This window comes from Phoxinus phoxinus, assembly GCF_949152265.1.
Source record: "Phoxinus phoxinus genome assembly, chromosome: 12".
Lineage (NCBI taxonomy): Eukaryota > Metazoa > Chordata > Actinopteri > Cypriniformes > Leuciscidae > Phoxinus > Phoxinus phoxinus.
In genome coordinates, this window is record NC_136887.1 from 30871143 (window position 1) to 30893281 (window position 22139).

Genomic DNA, 22139 nt, shown 5'->3' on the forward strand with positions numbered 1-22139 from the left:
GACCTAATTCAATTGAAATAACTGCTAAGATGAACTGGTGTGTATTCTGTCAAACAGCACTGAATATAGACATAAAGAGATTTCATTTGTTGCCTAATGTAATGGAAACCTGGGTTTTACTGCGGTTTGTTTCGATCGGATGTTCGGCATTAGAAAGCTTTAAATGGCACCGTTTGAGTCAGAGCTGCAGAAGAAAGCGGTTGAGCTTCACATTAACTCTGTTAGACTGTTCCTCTGCCAGAGACAAGGATTTTCTGTACATGTGTGCTGTTTATATTCCAGCCTGTGTTTGTATGTCTGTCCAGTTGGCTTCATCTGGTAAATGAGTATTAAACTAAGCAGAGCCCCATATAGCAAAGGCTCTGAATATGAATTTAAAATCACCCTTTAATGAACTTGATATGCAGAAACAACTACACACTGTTGTTCAAAAGTTTGGGATCCTATTCAGCAAGAATTTTATTCAGATATGTATTCAGCAAGGATGCATTATATTGATCAAACGGGACGTTTATAATGTTACGAAGGATTTCTTTTTCGATTAAAAGATTTATCTTGTTTCCCTCAAAATATTAAGCTGAAAATCTGAATATTAGGATGATTTCTGAAAGATCATGTGACACTGAATACTAGAGTAATGATGCTGAAAATTCAGCTTTGCATCACTGGAATAAATTAGATTAAAAAAAATATATGAAAATGGGAAACTGTTATTTTAAATTGTAATAACATTTCACCATATCACAGTTTTTCTTGTATTTTTGATCAAATAAACGCAGCCTTGGTGAGACTTCTACGAATCCCAAACTTTTAAACGGTAGTTTAGTAAACTATGTTCATGCTGATTCCCCAGAAAAAGAGCATCAGACTACAAATGGTTTACTTAAAGGTACAAAACAAAACATATTGTGATCTATTTGTTGAGCATTCTGTGCAGCACAAAATATATAGGTATTGTCTCAACCAATGATGTGAGATTTGGGCGGGGCTATTTGTTTGATCGACCAATGAGAGATGGAGGGAGAGTTCTGGAAAGCTGTATGAAATATTTGGTCATTATTTTGCAGTTCTTTTGGTTCCTCTGGTGGCAGAGAAACTACAAGTTTCAGTTTCAGTCGACACAAATAAAAAAATAGACCCTTTTTCCTTTCTAACAACACATTCTTTATCCTATTATGCCAGATTCCTTTGGCCACATTATTACAAATGCAAATTCTAATATTTTATCAAAATGTAATAACTCTCTCCACTTCTCCACTCTTGGGTCGTTTTGCGCGTGTAACGTGACAAATGAACGAAAGGCTTGAAAGAGAAATCATTTGTTTTCTCATAATTTGTCTTTGGCTGCATTATAATGATTTTTTAAATTTAGAGTATGATTAAAGATTGCGTATCTGGACGTGCTCAGGGACTTTGCTATTGAACATATACTGTATGTTAATTGAACTTCACTCAAATTAACAAAATGACATGAATAAAGATTAGTTAATTTTGCTGAACCAGATTCAAGTTAGAAATGATCCGATCTTTGGCTGATGCTATTCTGTTATGTAATGCCCTATATTCAAAACACAATTAACAAGTCAAGTTTTGTCCATTTGTAATATCCTGTTGTATGTAATACAGAAGTTAAACGGGTTGGTGAATGCTGACGTTACTCATGCCGTAATGTGCCACTGAACATCTGTCCTGTCCAGCGCTGCCGCCGCCCAGCGAGTGTAGGGAAGATTCCTCAGAGCAGCTGTTATAAATCAGAGCAGAGTTTAAAATTAGACTCAGGCTGACCCTTAAATTCACCCTCAGTAGATGAGAGTTTGCTGCTTCTGGTCTGTGTTGTACTGTAGTGAGCGTGTGAAACATCAGTGGCGCTTGAGGTTTGCTGAGTCAAAGCTAATGCGTTCTCAACGGTCTGCAGGGATGATAAAACACAAAGAGGACGGCAGATAATGGAGTCTGAATCGCGGTTTAAACTTTTAACATCTTGCCAGTGCCACATGACTGCTTCGGTCTTCAGAATGCTCAATATCGCCGATAATGTGCAGCGAGCTGTGGTCTCACTCGCTGGCCTGGCACATTTGAAAATTCACAAATTAAATCTCTTTCATATCTCAGTTGCTTCTAGACCGCTTTGAGATTAAATAGCGAGCAAAATTAGGCTTTCGCTTCTCAGATGTTTTCTCCTGTGCAAAAGACCCCTGTAATCTCACATGAGTCTCTTCTAGAGTTTCAGATTTTTCAAGATATGTTAAAGACGTATATTTATTAAAGTTAAATACTTATATTTATCATCAAATTCTTTAAAGGCCAAAATGATTTATCCACTTTCATTTTTTCATGTCCTAACCAGGTGTGACTGACAAGCAATTTGTCTGTCCATAGCCTGGAACATTTGTCTGACAGGAGATATTTACAATGCTGTGATTTTGGATCAATGCCTTCAGGCAGGTCAACACTGAGTGACATCATATAAATAAAACTGAAACAATTTATAGAATGTCCTGTCACTTCATTGCATCATGCCTGGTAAAGGGGCAATTTTATATTCTTACGCGATCAATTGTCTCATTTGTTTATACAGGTGAAACTCGAAAAATTAGAATATCGTGCAAAAGTTCATTTATTTCAGTAATTCAACTTAAAAGGTGAAACTAATATATTATATAGACTCATTACATGCAAAGTGAGATATTTCAAGCCTTATTTGTTATAATTTTGATGATTATGGCTAAGAGCTATGAAAACCTTTTCACAATATTCTAATTTTGAATTTGGGGTTTTCATAAGTTGTAAGCCATAATCATCAAAATTATAACAAATAAAGGCATGAAATATCTCACTTTGCATGTAATGAGTCTATAAAATATATTAGTTTCACCTTTTAAGTTGAATTACTGAAATAAATGAACTTTCACGGATTTTCACCTGTATGTTGAAGATTATTTACAATCATAATGCATTACTGTATTTTCTCAGTAGGTCACTATCCTCTATTATTCAGGGCTCACCTTTATCTGACTTGCATTGCTCTGTCTTATCTTCCTTTGTAATAGGTGTGAACTTTGGCCCTCTCCCTTGTTCCTGACCCTGACCTTGTGACCCCAGGCTGCCAGGACATCGTGATTGAGGAGGCCACCATGAGTCAGGAGGGGCAGCATGACCCCCTCCGCACAGATACACCCCCAGCCCCTGAGGGAGAAGAGGATGCTGACGGCTCGAAGGCTAGAGACCTGGAGCCCTGCAATGGAACAAAGGCAGAGGAGGAGCATCAAGGTGAAGCAGAAGACAGAGAAACGGAGAATAACCGAAATACACAGTCAAGGGAAAAGGAGGATGAGACGGTGACGTTAGAAGAGGAAGGTAGAAACGGTGAGATTGAGGGCAGCTGCGTGGATCCTGTAACAGAAAACGTTAACGGGGACACCCGTGAAGACACGCGGTCTCTGCCGCCTCAGAGTCCAGGAAAAGACTCAGCCAAGCCGCTGTGCTCTCTGAGGTTAGTCAAATAACAATGACTTTTACACGCACTTTCAAACTTTTATTTCACTCAGACTGAAGCAATAATTCATCTTTAAAAAATGTAATGTCGCTTTAGTCCAACTGAAATTGTGCTGGTCTGCATATTCTCCTTAAGACTGTAACACAACCATTCAAAATTTGCTTCAGCATTGATCAAAAGTGACAGTAAATACTTTCACATTTTTATAAAAGATTTCAGTTTAAAAAAGGCTGTTCTTTTGAACTTTTTATTTAACAGAGAATCCTGAAAAATATGGATCATGGTTTCCACAAAAATATTGTACTGTTTTCAAAATTATAAAAAACAATTTTTTAGCAGCAAACCATCATATTAGAATGATTTCTGAAGGATCATGTGACGCTGAAGAATGGAGTAATAATGCTGTTGCATCACAGTAATAAATTACATTTGTATTCAAATAGAAATTTGTAAAAATAGTTCACAATATTACGGTTCACTAATGGACACCTATACTTGAACAGACAGATGAAGACTGTATTAATTATAACTGCACTGTAAACATACCTAATAATGCACATCAGCCTTTGACAGCAACATTTACAGTCAAAAGTAGATCGTTGATTTGCAATTCAGTAAATTCCTTTTCCTGTCACTCCAATTCTAATTTAATTTCAACTTCCTGTGTGATGTGCCTTATGTGATTCAAACAAATAAAATTGACTTCTAAAACACATCCTAATGATCTTCCAAGAAAACAATCTGTCTGGATTCTGAACAGACCCTGAAATGATCCTTAAAACCCCATGAAAGACAACACATCCATTGTTTTACAACAAATTTCACAATGCCAGGCTTGTCGTGTCGTACAAAATGTTTTGAATATGAAACACGTGTATTACAGAGTTTAGCTGTGCGGTTTTTCAGTGTCAGGCTTCACAAATGGTGTGGCATGCATGTTACAATGAGGATGGGGAGATATTTCGGGCACCATGCGTGGCAGGGGAGCTGTCCTGAATGAAGCTCCCCTCCGCTGGGACTCCTCCGCTGCAGTCATGATGAAGAACTGTGACGCCAGCCTGAATAAAGATAGGAGCATGTACCTCGCATGCCAGCCAGGCTAAGAGCCTTTGTATACGGTGTAAAGCCAGACCTCTGTAGCCAGGTGTGTCTGTGTGATTAGATTTTTTCCTCTAGGTTTGGGAATGCTTTAACCGGCGTTTTTGTCACTGCAGGTTTGAGAACGGGACCGAAGATGACAGCGAAGGGCAGGAGGACGAGGAGGGGATCCCGGAAGAGTCTTTAGCGCAGGGGAACCTAGATGCCTTCAGCTCCACGTTTGAGCTCTCCGTAGAGAAAGCGGATGCTGAGGTAGAGGACGAAGAAGAAAAGGAGGAAAGGGAGACTCGAAATCAGGACAGTTTCAGCTCTACGTTTGAGAGCATAGTCGAGCAGGTCGCCAAGACCACGGCCGTGGAGGAGGAAGAGGACGACGGAGAGGAAGAGTACGACAGAACGAAAGAGAGCCAGGACGGCTTCAGCTCCACGTTCGAGCGCATCGTCGAGTCCGAGCTTCTGAGAGGCGGGACCTGCTACAGCAGTTTGGATTCTCTGGACGTGCTGTCGCTCACCGACGAGACGGACAGCTGCGTCAGCTTCGAGGCGCCGCTCACCCCTCTCATCCAGCAGAGGGCCCTAATGGGCCCCGAAACTCCAGAACTGGAGCTGGAGACGGTGCAGGAAGGGGCTGAGGGCGAGGCAGATCTGGGGACAGAGACGGCAAGGGATGAAGCCAGCTCTGCAAGTCCACTACGGACCACTATACCAGGAAGCAGGTCGGAAAATGTCTTGAGCCAGCCGGCACAATGGAGCATCCCTAATGGATTCCACATTGAGCTGTCTGGGAATGGAGAGAGTGGAGGAACGATGCCAAACTCTATCAGGTAAGGATGCAACTAAATCTCCTGCTTGGCCTGTCCAGTAGATGGCATGCAGCACTAGTTAATAACCGGTTACATGCTATTTTTCCCATCACAGACAATGGCTCACTTGGAATGGAGTCAAGATCCACAGTCAATGACTGTTTGCTAATTGTTACTCTGATGAGGCATATGTACCGCCAGAACTGCGTAGATATGAGCACCCTAGGCTGAATGGAAAAAATTGGCATCAAAACTCCCAAAACGTACCAATACAAACTATTCACTGCGGTTTCCCGTTGAAATGAACACTGTTGTAGTAAAACACCAACAATGTTTATTCTTTTTCACACAGATTATGATTACGGGGAGATTATCAATTAATAAAGACTTATTTCCTCACGGTTTCTTGCACAATGCTAATATTGTGACAATATTGTAATATTGTTTACTAACAGCTTGCGCCAGCGCAAATCAGAATTTATTAAACACACAGTGAAAAATTAGCGCTGAAATGTCGTGGACAGCTATTTTTGTGGCTGACTTGTTTGCATATGCATTTGTAGGTGTTTCAGATGCAAAATTTATGGGAAAATAAATCATGCAAGGTGATTTACTAAGGTTTGCGCTAGTAAATTTTCTGGTATTTGCGCCATTATTTACTACCTCAAAAAAGCTTTTCTTAAACCAGACGCTAATTTGCCCAGCTCTTGGTACTGTAGATTGCGTTGGTCATTATGGACTGGACTCCCATCTGCACTTTTTTTTGGAATTGCGCTCTCATGCTAATTTGCCCCGTTTAGTAAATCTGGCCTTTAGTGCATGATTTGTTAAACTAATACATTTTGACATCGCATAACCAGCTCCATATGTTTGGGTTTTCTATGTAGTAAAGTTACTCAGTTGCCCATAAAGAGCTTAGAAACCTGTGAAATGCAGTTTACAATAAAAGAGCAAGCTAAAATGGCATAGTTACTTCAGCAAATGCAATTTTATGTCACGTTTTCTTATGTTCTTATTTGTTAGGTTTAGTGTAGGGTTAGTGTAGGCAGTAAGTTGTTTTCAAACGCAACAGAGCATACATTTTTTGACGCCACTCACTATAAATTTAATTTCCAAACTGCCGCGATACGTACAACAACCAACATAATAAAATATTGACAAGTCACACCAGATTCTTCTGTTTCAGATCAAACTTTTGAAAGTGTGGTGAAACGTGAAAGCAGCATTGTAATATAATTTTGCAGAAATGTCGTCATAGGCACATTTTTCCAATGAGCCATTTAGAAGGGTAGCCTATCATGTCTGTTTTGAAGAGAGTATCACACTGCGACCTAGCCGACTGTGGAAACTTCTTTATATCTCACGGATCTGAGCCTGTATCCAAGAGGAAAGATTTCCACCTCTGGGAGCCAGTGAAGGATTGTCTAATATAGCTGCCGTCTCTCTCTCTCCCTCTCTCTCTGCATCCATCTGGACTGGACGCAGCAGCAGATGTTGTCGTTATTTTTTTCTCCCCAGTTTTAAATGACTAGCAGCTTCCTGCCCCCCCCCAGTCCGCCTGAATGAGGCATTGTTTTTAGGGAGTGACATCATCGCCTTTGGCTTTCCTCTTTCACGACGGGAGCCTTGCTCTAGTTTTCAGTCACACTGTGCTTTTTCCAAGTGCCGCTTGGCAACACGTCCATTTGAGTCCTTCTGGATCAATGCAGTTGGTTTTCGTTCACTGACAGGGTCAGAGCTACATTTGATGTAGCTTTCGTGTCCAGTTGACCTCCATATTGCACTCTATTCATTAAAACTATTAACTCCCTCTCTTAGCATTAGCAGCTAACTTTATTAGCCTGTGGTCTACCAAAGACTGGTAACGCTACACTAGCCCCATGTGTTCTTCATTAGCAGTTCTTTGGAGTTGCATAGCGCTTAAATGTGGTTGATAAGATTGTCGCAGCGAATGAGTGCTGTGTGGTGTCTACAACAGCTAACAGAAGGAAAAGAACATATGCTGGTAATTAGCTATAATTCACAAAGCCTCACGAGCATAATGCTAGCTAGGGAGTAACTTAAAGCACAGTCTGTTTTGATGATTAGTTCACATTATTTGAATTGAGGCAGCTAAAAGGATGCAGAATTGCAATTTGAAATATAATTAATTGAAAATCAAAGAATTTTATATAACTCAGTTTATCAAGAAAACAAACTACGGTAACTGAATGGTGACTGAAAGGATTTATATATCGTGGATGAAATATGTGAACTTTTGAAACAGTAAGTTGGTGTTCTTATTTAAATAGACAATAGCATTTAACTTGCTGATTTACTGCTTGCCATTGCTATTTAAAGGAAGGAGACATTCATTTTATTGGACAAAAAAAAGGCAAGATTGATCAATATCCGTTTTACACTTTTAAGTGTATACTAGCATTTCAGGCCTCACTACCGTGACCATAGTCTCAGCCTCAGACGTCCTGCCCATGGACTGTTGGCTGAATGTCTAATGCATAAGGCACACAAAATGGGAAACACTTCAGGAGTTTCAAAGTCGTCATTGATTGGTTGAACTCTACAGGATTTCTGGGAGATGTTTTTGTCGTATTCTTTAATGGTCTGCCTGGTTTAGGTCTAAATAAAAACATTTCAAAAGTATGTGAAGTTTGCGCCGCCATTGTTGCCGTAAACTTACTCAACGTTCTTTAATTAATAATTTATTAGATATACGCCGATCTGTTATTGTAGGGACATCGACTTTACATTTTCACACCCCTAAACATGACGCAGAACCAAACTAACTGTGATTGGTTGCTTTACATGTCGGTCAGACGGCCTCTGGGTGGTCCTTGGCCAATGAAAGCTGCTATGGAGTCCAGACCTTCTGCCATCAGTCTGAAGTTCTGTCTCGAGACTACCCTGACCATAACCACCACAGACATTGAAGGGCACATGTCCACCTCAATATTCAGATTAGCAGTCAACTGATTTTTCAACTGAGTTTTCAATTCTGAAATAATTTTATTCAGTCCTTCCAATCCTGAATATGTAGTAAAACTCGTTGTTGACTAAAAGCCGTAAAACTTTGATTTTGATTAGAGTCTTTAAACTATATTCATGTTAGATTAGTGTTTGCCCCTAAAACTAGGATAATGCTTAGAGTGCACTGGAGAGGAAATGCAAGTGAGTCCACAAATCCTTCAGTTTTTCACAGATTTGGTGACAGGCACAGAAACAATCGAGTCCCGACCCTGCCTCTTTCACCACCCCCACGCCTTTCTAAAGCTCATTTATTATTTCTTTATCAGACACTCATAATCTCCTTCTTTATCTTTCACTGTCACACACATACCCACAGACCCACACTCATACATACACACACACACACACACACACACACACACACACACACACACAAACAAACTTCCTGTCTAGTTCCGCTCCATCCTGGTTGTGTGTGTAGGAGCAGCGGGTGAGTGCTGTCTAGCTGATGATTATCCCTACAGGATGCAGGAGAGCTACACACACACACACACACACACACACACACACACACACACCTACAGCTCTCTCTCTCTCTCTCTCTCTCTCTGACATCTACACAGTGGAGGAGATAAACATTGCACAAACACACACACTCTTGGATACTTGCATACAACAAAGAGAAGGGATTACTGTTGAAATCCTTTGTTTTTCTGCAACCGCACAGCCCTTTTCTTTAGGTATTCTGCTTGTGCAATCAATATTATTTACTCAATTACTCTTGCAGGTATTGACCATCCCTTGATAATTTTGTTTGTACTCTGACTGTTATACCCTTTCTGAAATTTGTCTTTAGCCAGCATGAAATATAGATCTGCTATTGGTGAAATATCAAGCTAAGTTTTAATCCATACAATGCAAAAATCGCTTTCTTAATCACTTACTTTGTCTTGTTTTCCAGTATCTAAACACCCAACCAGGAAAAAAATACCTAAGAATTGAAAGTGCACAAGATATTTATTTATTAATGTAACAAATTAAGACCTATACACACACACACATACAACGGCCACTTTATTATACCTCTTCAACTGCTCGTTAATGTAAACTTAATCAGCCAATCACATGGCAGCAGCTCAATGCATTTAGGCATGTAGACATGGTCAAGACGATCTGCTGAAGTTCAAACTGAGCATCAGAATGGGGATGAAAGGTGATTTAAGTGACCTTGAACATGGCATGACTGTTGGTGCCAGACGGTATTCTGCATCTCTGAACACCCAACATGTCAAACCTTGAAGCAGATGAACAACAGCAGCAGAACACACACCGGTGCCACTGTCAGCTAAGAACAGCAAACTGAGGCTACAATTCACACGGGTTCACCAAAACTGGACAATAGATGATTGGAAAAACATTGCCTGGTCTGATGAGTCTGGATTTCTGCTGTGACATTCAGAATTTGGGAAAAACAACATGAATGGATGGATTCATCCTGCCTTGTATCATTGGTTCAGGCTGCTGGTGGTGTAATGGAGATTTTCTTGGCACACTTTGAGGCCCTTAGTACCAATTGAGCATCATTTAAACACCAGTATTGTTGCTGACATGTCCATCCCTTTATGACCACAGCGTACCCATGATGTACATCCAGCAGGATAACACGCCATGTCACAAAGCTCAAATCATCTCAAACTGGTTTCTTGAACATGACAGTGAGTCCACTAAACTCGAATGGCCTCCACAGTCTACAGACCTCAGTCCAGTGAGCATCTTTGGGATGTGGTGGTACGGGAGATTCACATCATGGATGTGCAGCCGACAAATCTGCAGCAACTGATGCTAGCATGACAATATGGACCAAAATCTCTGAGGAATGTTTCCATCACCTTGTTGAGTGCCAATAAGAATCCGACCCAGTACTAGCAAGGTATACCCAATAAAGTGGCTGGTGAGTGTAGGCCTATATATTAATGGACAAAATGTACTTTCAAATCTTCTAAATTAGTCATGTTTTATATTATATTTTAAAATTATGTTAAATACAGTTGTCTTACAGTAAACAGTAAACATTAAATCAAAATGGACCCTGTTTATTTGTTAATGCATGTTCCTGGTCTCATTCGGCACAATTCATAGGTGGAAATTATTTCAAATAAAATTTTTTTGTCTTTATAACATTGTATCGAAATGCAATAATGATCCTCCTTTGGAACGAATTGGGCTGGCTAGTTATAAGGTGTGTTGCGTTTTCATGTTGACCTAAAGCATAAACCTCAATAATTGTATTATTATATTTCTTATTTACATTTTATTTATTTATTTATTTTGCTTTGTAGGTAGTAGGCAGCAATCTTTTCAATAATCATTGACCATCTCAGCATTAGCAGAATATACATCTATTACTTCTCTTAGCTGCAAACTTTATGGAGCAGAAGTCATAAAAGCTCTGCAGGTCAGATAGGAAAGCGCTGGCTCGAGCAGAAAGCCTCTTTAGCTCCACGTGTGGAGAACGGCAAAGCTCCCGGAGCACAAATGAGTTGAGATGAAAGTGAGCGGACTGTGAGACGTGCAGAAGTAAAAGCTCATCCGTACAGAGAATAATCTCTTGTGCCGTGGAGACATCAGCAACGGATGATAGGGAGAGAGAGAAAATGTTATTACTAAGGATGTGTGTGTATGTGTGTCCACACATATATGTGTGTGTCAGAATAAATCACGAGGGGTTTTTGTCATTCGCACTGTGCCGTGCTGTTAAATCCTCGCAGGTCCGCATCACAGAGAAGTCTGTCTTTACTGGGTTTAAACCCAGTCTATATTTAGCTTCATCATGTCTCTGTCTGACACTTCAGTACTGCGAGTTGCTCAGCAGCTTCAAGTGACTGCGAGAATGGAGAAGAAATGTATAAAGGAATATTTCAGACACGTATAAAAATGTCATTATTTATCACTCTCTTGTTGTTCCTGACGTCCCTAGAAGACTTACTTTCTTCTGTGCAGCACAAAAGGTGTTTTTTTAAAGAATATCCTGGTTTCTATTAATTATAATGAGAGAAAATGAGAACTGGGGCTGTCAAGCTTTTAAAAAAGACACAATGGCACCATACATTTATAAATGTACTAGAGCAGATGTCTGGACTTTCAGTGAATTACTTACATTTTAGTATTTTTCTTACACAAAACTATCGTATGGTTTCTGAAGGCTCTTGCACAAGTCATATGAATGACTTTTATGATATGCTTTTTTGTCGTTATGGAGCTTTTATGTGCCCTGGGAAGGATTATGAATGCTACAATTAAATTGTAGTTTAGATCAGGGGTATTCCAGTGAACTTTCAATAGGTCCAGACTGGACCTGGACCTTCATTTCCTTCCCATTACAGTCAGAGGAATCGTAATCATAACTGTTTCAGATGCCATTATGTTTGGCTATGAAATGAATAAAGCCATGTGCATGTCATGAATATTTATTGGTCATTTTCAAGTTGCCATAATACCCTGTGACGGGAAGAAATAATAAATCCTATAGTCTAAACAGTCAGTGTTGTTATTGCTAAGTAAAATAAAAACTATTAAAAATCATTTTCGACAATTGAAATAAAGCTAAAATCAAATATAAATATTAGATCAATAAAATTTAAATAAGAATTAGACGTTTTGAAATAAAAATTTATGTAGCCTATAGTAAAAATGGCAAATGCACCTAACAAAATTACTAAAACTTAAAAAAATTTAAACAAATGACTATAAAGCGAATTAGAAATCGTAATAAATAATTATTAGTGATATCAAGTCAAGTAATCATGTATCGCAACTAACATAAAAGCTTGTGTGTGTGTGTGTGTGTGTGTGTGTGTGTGTGTGTGTGTGTGTGTGTGTGTGTGTGTGTGTGTGTGTGTGTGTGTGTGTGTGTGTGTGTGTGTGTGTGTGTGTGTGTGTGTGTGTGTGTGTGTGTGTGTGTGTGTGTGATAAAAGAGAGCCAGCAATATTTGCATACCGCCAAGTTTTAAATGGTGAGGTAAGATATAAGTAGCCTAAGTGATGCAAAAAAGTATAGAAATTAAAATGCACTTAGTTTACTCATAAAAGCCATTATACGTGCAGATCAGGTGGAGGTTAAAAGGTTCTTCTGACAAAAAAGAGTGAAGATTCTGGATCTGGAGCTAATATGTGACCTTTAGTTATCAAGTTGAGAGAGACAGGGAGTGAGCGAGAGAAGGATGGTTATTAGTTTTGATGGTGGCCCGGCGTCAGCTGTGATGATCATCGTAAACAATTATGATGGTCGTTCAGCTGAATGATCTGATGATTGTTGATGAGGGGACAAACATGTTGTGACTGCAGTTTACTGAAGCATGCCAATACCACAGATAGCAGACTACACTCACACACACTAACAAGGCCCTTTACTGTCTCATACATCACAGCGCTTGGCCTCACATCCCGATCTTCAAGAGAAAACTGCACATTTGAAAAGATAAAGGGTTACGGATGGAGGAGCATTTTGTCATAAAGTGGTCTGTGTGTGAGTGTGTGTTGGACGTTATCTGTATCCATTCTGCCAGTCTGAAGATTAGTCACCGCTGAATGGAAATGTTGTAGCACATGCTAGAGCTGCGTCACATGATCCAGTTTGTTGTGATCTCAAAGTCTGTGTGTTTTAGGATGTTTCTGACTCTTTATTTTTCATGTGCTCAAGTTAGTCTCTGGAGTACATTCATAATTTAGTTTCCAAGTAAACTAACAGGGATCTCTCAGCATGCCAACATGCTTTAAAATGTTTTTCTCAAAACTGTTTTTAAAGTTTGAGTTATTTAGCCATTCAAAGATTTGTGTATTTTACTTGTTTTTTTAGTCAGTGTAGTCACAAATAACGAGTTGCTTCTGAAAAAACGAGTTGCTTCTGACTAGGCCTATTTATTTGTTATAGGTTGCAAACAGTTTTTAACTTCTACTAGTCAGATTTCTGTAACAAAGTTGCCATTTTAATGTATCATTATAAACCATGCAGTCAAAGGAAGAATAATATTGTTCCGACTCGTCGAAATGACTGCTAACTGTTGTAATATTTCTTGTATGGCACTATTTGTTATTATTATTATTCGCTATTTTAGTCGTTTTTGTTGCTATTTGTTATGTTTTGAAGAATACATGTTAACATTTTGCCATCAGTGAGCGTGAGGGATGAAGAGAGGCAGAACTCTAATAATAGACGGGCTCGCGCTCGCGGCCTGGTGCTCCGGGCTCGGGTCCAGATCTCTACTTCAACATCGGAAATATGGAAATGTGGCTCGGGCAGGACTCATTGAGTAATTCAATCCATCCAGAGCGACTCTCTCCGCCCCCTTCCCTTGTGTCCGACTTTGAGGAACTTCACACTGGGAAGCCGTTTACGCCGGAGCCAAACGCGCGCGCAGATTCACTTTGAATTAGTCGCGTCAAAACCTTTATTTATCGAAGAACATAAACGGCATGCGGTGACCCACGTCTCCAGAACGCCCCTTTTAGCAGCAGCTGCGTCGAAATCTTATTCCATTTGGGAAAAACCTGATTACTCAATGCGCAAAGCGCCCGAAGGCGAATGGAGTTGAAGGGATTTTTCTCGCTCCGCGCGGGATTGATGCCTGATCTCCAGTGAAAGATGTGGAAAGATGAATATGAGGTGCATTTCGACTTTCTTCTGGGACTTCTGTAAGTTATTCTCTAGCTTTTGTTACTTCTACATAGCGGGTTTCACTTTAAAAGACCAGCAACAGACTTATATACTTTCTCTTGACTTCTGTCATGAAGTGGAAGTTGTATTCTTTTTGGTCTGATAAATTAGTTTATTTATTGACGGTAGCCCACTGAAGTTAAAAGTTCTGGGCTTTTCTTTAATTAAGTAATCTATATACACAGAGACTGTGGGACTATGTTTGGACTTTATACAGTTTTCTGGTTTGGGACATCTTGCCCTTTGGTCTTTTGTGGACACATTTGGTCTTTTGTGGACACATCTGATGGTTGGTTTTCTCTGGCTATGGCACACTTGCTATATATAGGGTGACCGGGACTAGTTGTTGTTACATATTTTTACTCAGTATTTAGTCAGTATCTCTCAGTGTAGTTTTTTTTTTTAAAGTCAGTTTTCCATTTTCACCAACATCTCAACAATTATTGTTCAGGAAAAAAGTACAGTTAATTTAACATGTTGACTTTTTGTGACAAGATGCCCCACTTGTGGGACCTGCCATTAGCCTATATTAGAGGTTTTTCAACAACAATGGTGAAAAGATTGATAAAAATTAGGATTTAACCATACAAATAGACCAACATTGTATTGTTTTGGTCAAAAAATGTTATAATTAATAATTTGCTTAACATTTCAACTTGTAAAACCCGTAACAACTTGTCAGAATATAAATGTGAGGACCCACCTTAACCTGCGATTTATGGGACAGACATTTTGTACAAAGAACATAAATATTTTGGTTAAAATGCCTTCATTATATAGTTGAGTCTGGTCTGAATGTATGCCGGTGTGGTTCTATTGTACACTTGTACAACTTATGTAAAAAATATGATGATATTGGACTTTTAGTTTATAGAGGAAAGAATTTACATACAGTATTGCAATTTAAAACAGCTTTAAGCTAGATATTTGATGCCAACATACAAAACCACTGATAATAAAAAGCATTCCCTGTGTGACAACAACTAGTCCCGGTCTTCCCCAAACTTAGATATTAAACTCTCATCTCTTCCGTCATCGAATGGTTTTCGATAAAAACATAGCCTGAGGGTTCTTATAGTGTGAGAGAGTGTTTGGTAACCTAAATCCCATTGTAACCAAAATGTTTTCATTGCATGTTCTGATCCGTGATGCATTTCTGTCCGACCATGCTGGTTTAATGTATTCCATATAGAGAACACATAAGGGGAATTTGTGTTTTTGGCTAACTGACACGGAGGCAGCAACTCCTTCACACCTCACTCTGTTCATCCAACACACCCTCACCGACGGCATCTGAGCGGGTAGAGAGAGAGAGACGCTGGCATGTGAGTCATAGACAAGCAGTCTCATGTTTAATCTCCCGCACAGGTCCACACAGAGACACGGCTGCTGGGTTCCTGTAGGATCACTGTGTATCAGTGCTGCCACATTAAGCCCTGCCATAGTCACTTATAATGTCTAGAGCTGGTGTTAGCAGGGCATCAGGCTGTCATTTATTTTTAACTTGCGAAATGTGGAAGTTCTTTGTATTGTCTAGGAATTGAAAAACCCTTACAGAATGCTCTGGTGGTACACTGATGAAATGCGATGAAATGTTGTGGTACTTTGATATATTCCGTCTTAGCCACCAATGTTACATACACAATGGTATTAATCATTACCATTTTCCAATCATTACCATTTTCCAACCAAGTTTTTTTTTTTTTTAATAAAAGTAAATTATTTACTTAAATGTCATAGAAACATTTATTTTCATGTTAGCTATGATAGCTCAGCTGCTTCTGTAATCGTATACATCATTGGCAACGTCCTACTTAAGTTCTTTTAAAAATCAATAATTCTATAACTGTGCAATCTATCATTATTATTGATCACAGCAGTCCCGTGGCAGATGGAGACGTATTGCTTTCCGATGGGGTTTGTTCAGCCATTATGTACACAGGACTAAAATACAAACGGCCAGCTGTTTTGACACCTGATTGCTGAAAGTGTATGTCAGGAGCGCTGAACCAGTCGTGAGAGTCTGCCGATCTAATTCACACCTGTCTCTGTGCAGACGCCGGTGCTCGCATACAGCAGGTGTGAGTCATATTTGTGATGATTCAGTGAGTGTTTTGACTCACAGGAAGAGGGAAGGAGACGATTGTAAAACCTGACCTCAGGTGATCTTTCCTCATGTCTTCATATTTTTCTGATGGATATTTAACAACACAGATCAATCAATCATGTGATCAATAATTTAGCAGATACCGTGCGTGTACACTTAAAAATAAAGGTTCCAAATGGAGGTTTTTGCAGCGATGCCATTGAAGAACCTTTTAGTTAACAGATCTTAAAAGAAACCTTTTTATTCTTAGTGTGGAGAACATTTTAAAATTGTAAAGAACATTTTTCCACTGAAAAGAATATTTTGTGCAATGAAAAGGTTGCATAGATTTTAAAGGTTCTTCATGGAACCATTTCTGCAATAAAGAGGCTTTCTTTTTAAGAGTGTATCCCCAGCCATTTCTTATTCTTCCGTGTTTTTAAGCCCATTTCTCAAAACTTACCAGTAACTGTGTTTTATTTACTAGTATGATTTTTAGTGTGCTAAGGTTTTCCACTAAATTATCAATTATCTTTTTTATTGGGGGATGTTTTTTTGAATGGGGATGGTGGAGCTTTTGAAGCAGGAAAGGAGGAGCTGTGCGAACTAAGTCCTTTTCTGCTTCAAACACTCCTCCATCATCCCCATCCCAAAAAAACCCCCCAAATCACTGGACTTAAAGCAGCACTAAATATAATTTGTTACCTTACAATAATGTTTCTAAAACCGTATCAGTGGTTCATCAAGTCTTAACCGGGTGAAAGGCACTTCTGGATTCGCTTTGCGGCCCTATATCTGCAATAACCACACAATGTAAGTTTGCCAGACTGGGTCGCATTTCTATAGTTCGAATGAGACATAAGAAAACTACAAATTTGACTTGCTTTACGTCAAGCGTTGCATTAGTCATTATTTCGTTTTTCTTCGTTTCTGATGTCGCAATACATCATACTTTCATGAAATCATGCAACATACTCTACCTTGCCTGTGGACATCGTTCATTCCAAAGCCGGTGCTGGATAAACAGCGAGCGTGCGTGCGACAGTACAGTAGCTGCGGTAGGCTAAATTATTTACGACAGCGGTAATGGACAATTCCGCTTCCAACCTGTAGGGCGACCGCAGAGGAAAAGTTCTTTAGTGTTGCTTTAATGACTACAGATCTGTCGCTCTCACATCTGTGGTCATGAAGTCGTTTGAAAGACTGGTCTTGGTCTACCTGAAGGACATCACAGGGCCCTTGCTGGACGAGCAGCTTATCGAGTTATTCTCTAGCTTTTTTTGCTTCTACATGGCGAATTTCACTTTAAAAGACCTGCAACAGGCTCGAACAGTTCAGTGGATGATGCAGTCAGCATGGGACAAATAAAAACCAGGGACTTATGCAATCCTTTTCGTGGACTTCAGCTCGACCTTCAACACCATCATCCCAGCACGTCCAACACCTGTACAATCAGCACTGGCGCCCCCCAGGGGTGTGTGCTCTCCCCACTGCTCTTCTCCGTACACTAAACAACTGCACTACAAAAGACAAACTCCTGAAGTTTGCAGACGACACCACAGTCATCGGCCTCATACACATACATTGGTGAAGAGTCTGCATAGGCAGGAGGTTGAACAGCTGGTTGTCTGGTGCCCTGGAGCTGAACACACTCAAAACAGTGGAGATGATTGTGGACTTTAAGGCAAAAAAGGCCAGCAGAGGTTGTACTTGCTTCGCCAGCTGAAGGTGCACAGGTGCTGCTGATGCAGTTCTACTCTGCAGTCTCAGAGTCTGTCCTCTGCACTTCCATTACTGTCTGGTTTGGCTCAGCTACAAAATCAGACATCAGATGGACGGTTCGGAGTGATGATCCCCCTGCTCACCCTCCAAGAACTGTATACATCCAGAGTGAGGAAAAGGGCTCAGAAATTCATTCGGGATCCCTCGCACATCCAAGTCACTTTCTCTTTGAACGGCTCCAGACCTGGTTAATTCGGCCATACTGAAATGCCTTTGTGGTCTCTGAACGAAATCAGGAATTATTTATCACCCAAAACTACTGCTCATCACGTAGTGCGCCTGTTACTTTATTCCTCACCTAGAATTACAGTACGTACCCTGTGCAAACCTGCCTACGTGACTGTTCACTCTGTGCTATGTGAGATTTGTTGGGGCTTTTCTAGGGCATTGTGGGTAATGTTGATGAAGGGTCCATCTGCTCGGGAGGGACACAAATTACACCCTCTTTCTCTCTCCCGGAACACCAGGTTCTGCTGGCGCCATGGCAACCAACACATTAACGTTCCTTATCGAGTTTGGAGCTAATGCAATTGTGCTAATTAAATCATGCAAAAAAATATTTGACTCGTCCACAATGAAAATGACAGGCATAATTTATTCAGAAGGCAGTGGACGGACACGCATCGAGTAAACTGCTGTCCAGTAAGCATATGCCATCTGCATTTGCAGTATGTTTCTCTTCATGTCTGCTCTCAGAGTGATGACACAATCATTTTTTTGCACTATTGTTCAAAAGTTTAGGGGCTCACCAAGCATGCATTTATTTGATCGAGTCAGTAAAAACTGTAATATGGTGAAATATTATTGCAACTCAAAGTATGTTTTCTATTTTAACATATTTTTAAATGTATTCCAGTGATGTAAAGCTGAATGTTTTTAGCATCATTATTCCAGTCTTCAGTGTTACATGATCTTTCAGAAATAATTCTAATATGCTGATTTGCTGCTCAAGAAATATTTCTGATTATCATCAGTGTTGATATTTTTGTGGAAACCATAATGCATTTTGATATAAGTTTTCAAAAAGAACATTCATTTTAAATAGAAATCTTATTAAGAAAGTAACTTATTAAAGATTGTGTATTTTAGCCACAATGGTCGACTAGTCATTTTTTGTTCTTTAAGCGATTTCAAGTTCATCCCCTTTAAAGCGCCGCCACTACCACCACACACAAGTCTTTTGCCCTGTCACGTCTCTATTTTTTTGTTCAAGCTTTGTGTTTTTAAGTCAAAGTGTCAAGTTATAAATAACACAGCTTTTAAAAGTCTCAAGATGAATTCTGTTCCACTATGTTGCACAGAGTCTAGCTATTTTTAACCAGAAAAATGCATGTTATATAAATGTCCCATAAGAAACGCGTCTGATCAGGGTCAGGTGAACCCAAAAGCCAAAATTATAGTTTTTATTCCAGCAACCCAATAAAAATACGCAGTTTTGCACATCCCCTATATGTTCATGATTACAATGAAACCCCATAAGGCACATTAGCTTATGAACATTGAGCTGTGTACCATAACCAGACAGAAGTTCATAAATAAATCATATGAAAAGCTTGGCGTCTGTCACTTCAGTAACGGCCTGCCCGACTCACTCAGGTTCTGTCATCTCTAGGGCACAGCAGCCGACGCGAAAACTGCTCATCCCAAATTACAGCTTCATTTCAAGAATATCCTAATGAGCCATTGCCTCCATTGCAGTAATTGTACACATCAAGATTTTAATTAGTTGAATTAGATGTGCTGTTTCTCGGCTGGAAAAAAAGATTGTGTTTCTCTCAAGATGCTCTTTGCTGCCCGTGAGATAAATGCTAATTCAGTTGCATGAATTGCAGGAGGATTGTAATGGCCTTGGATTGGGTGCTTAACTTCAATAGCATACATTTGAACACTAATGTACACGTGTTATGCTCTTTGTATTTTAGGATTAGATCATCTCTGTTCATCTCTTTTAGGATTTAGGGGAAACACTAGTGTAACAAATCTGATGGACAAAAAGCAGATCAAAACCAATTTAGTCCACTATCTCATCAGCTCAACCAAGATGGTCAGGCATGTGGACCTTGGTCTAAAAAGTTGGCCAATTAACCATTTAAAGCATCTTGGACCAGCTTGACCTAATATATACACACAGATGAGCCAAAACATTATGACCTGCTTAATCTGCTGTTTGTCCTCTGACCCGCTGAGGCATTGACCCTAAGAGCCCTGAAGGTGTCCTGTGGTTTCTGGCACTAAGTTGTTAGCTGCAGATCCTTCAAATCCTGTATGTTGCGAGGTGGAGATGCCGTGAATCGTCCAGCACATACTACAGATGCTCGATTGGATTGAGATCTGGGGAATTTGGAGGCCAGATCAACACCTTAAACTTCTTCATGTTCCTCAATCCATTCCTGAACAATGTGTGCAGTGTGGCAGGGTGCATTATAGATAGAGCCACTTCCACCAGGGAACACCATTGTCATGAAGGGGTGTACCTGGTCTGCAACAATATTTAGGTAGGTGGAACGTGTCAAATTTACGTCCACATGAATTGCTGGACTCAGGGTTCACCAGGAGAACATTGCCCAGAGCGTCACACTCCCTCCACAGGCTTGTCGTTGTCCTACAGTGCATCCTGGTGCCATCATTCCCCCATGTAAACGGCACACACGTACACGGCCGTCCATGTGACTCATCGGACCAAGCAACCTTTTTCCACTGCTCCAATGTCCAGTTCCGATGCTCGCGTGACCATTGTAATTGTTTTAGATATAGTGGACAGGGGTCATCATAGGCACTGCAGCTACTCGGCCCCATACGCAGCAGAGACACACTGTGTGTTGTGAGACATTCCTCCCATAACCATCACTAAAAGTTTGTGACTTGTACCACAGTAGCCCTTCTGTTGGCTGGGATAGCCGGGATAGCCTTTGTTGCCCTCGTGCATCAATGAGCCTTGTGTGTCCAACACCCTGTCGCCGGTTTGTGTTTCTCCCTCCTGTTGGTAAATTCTCACCAATGTTGACCAGGAGCAACACACAAACCTTGCCGTTTCAGAAATACTCTGACCCAACCGCCTTGCCATAACAATTTGGCCCATGTCAAAGTCGCTCAGATCTTTATTCCTGGCCATTTCTCCTGATCATTTCCTTGTCATTCAATCCACTCAGACCTTAATATGTGGCCTTGTTAGGTGATGATCACATGACATTAGCTTTACCTGTGACTGGTTATCATTTTTTGGCTCATCAGTGTAAATTAAACCATATTTGTTTGTTTTTCCATCAATAACTTGTTTTTATTGATGAACATACAGTTCTTGAAACTTCTGGAATCACAAAATGAATTGTTCATTCATTTGGCTTGATTTTTCATCTGGGAATTGATGTTTTTTTCTTTCCCATGTTTGTCTCCACAGTGATGCCAACCTCACAGATGTGCTGTGCGACTCGGACTCTGAGTTGGGCAGCGTGGACACGCTGGAGAGGGGCAGCACAGATACTCTCGCTAATGGCTGCCGCGTCGACACAGATGCTGCCAAACGATTGGCCAAGCGACTGTTCTACCTGGAGGGCTTCAAGCGCTGTGACGTGGCACGACACCTGGGCAAGAAGTGAGTGTTTGTGTATGAATGAGCGTATTGTATAGGAAAGGGAGTAGAATGAAACGCATACCCACAATCCCTCTTTCTGTTTCTCCTGCAGTAATGAATTCAGCCAGTTGGTGGCATCAGAGTACCTGAGCTTCTTTGACTTCACGGGGTCGTCATTAGACAGAGCGCTGAGGTGAGAACATTTCAACCATGAAATACGACCAAGATTGTCTGTGACTTGATTGAAAACAGTGCAAATACTTTTCCATTCCTTACTGAAAGCAAAATGCGAAATGTAGCAACACAATACGCAGCCAGACTGAACATATTTGATGTTTAATATACCAATGAGACCAATGAGGTTTCAGTGTGCGGGTCTATGCAAAAATATAAATCAAACTATAGCAAAACATTGCTTTTTCATGTCGGGGCCTGATTAGGACACAATTTTACAATTCCTCAAATTATGTTTTACAGAAAGTTTTCTAAAAACACTGCACACATGAAGTGGCTTCATAGTTTCCTTGTATTAGTACTGTAAGCTTTAATAAGGGGAAGTAGTTTATTTCAAAATAATACTAATGCCTGTCACAGATTCATCATGGCTCAGTTCCACAAATACT

General features: G+C 40.1%; 1 protein-coding gene across 2 annotated transcripts in view; it reads left to right on the forward strand.

Annotated features, from left to right (window-relative positions):
- Positions 1-22139, forward strand: part of psd2 (pleckstrin and Sec7 domain containing 2) — a 77295-nt gene that overhangs the window by 43299 nt on the left and 11857 nt on the right. For both annotated transcript variants that reach the window (XM_079631354.1, XM_079631353.1), the window contains 4 exons: positions 3051-3493; positions 4711-5418; positions 21343-21537; positions 21629-21709. In XM_079631354.1, the coding sequence (XP_079487480.1) occupies positions 3135-3493; positions 4711-5418; positions 21343-21537; positions 21629-21709 (1343 nt within the window). In that variant the 5' untranslated portion in view covers positions 3051-3134. The remainder of the gene's footprint in view (positions 1-3050; positions 3494-4710; positions 5419-21342; positions 21538-21628; positions 21710-22139) is intronic.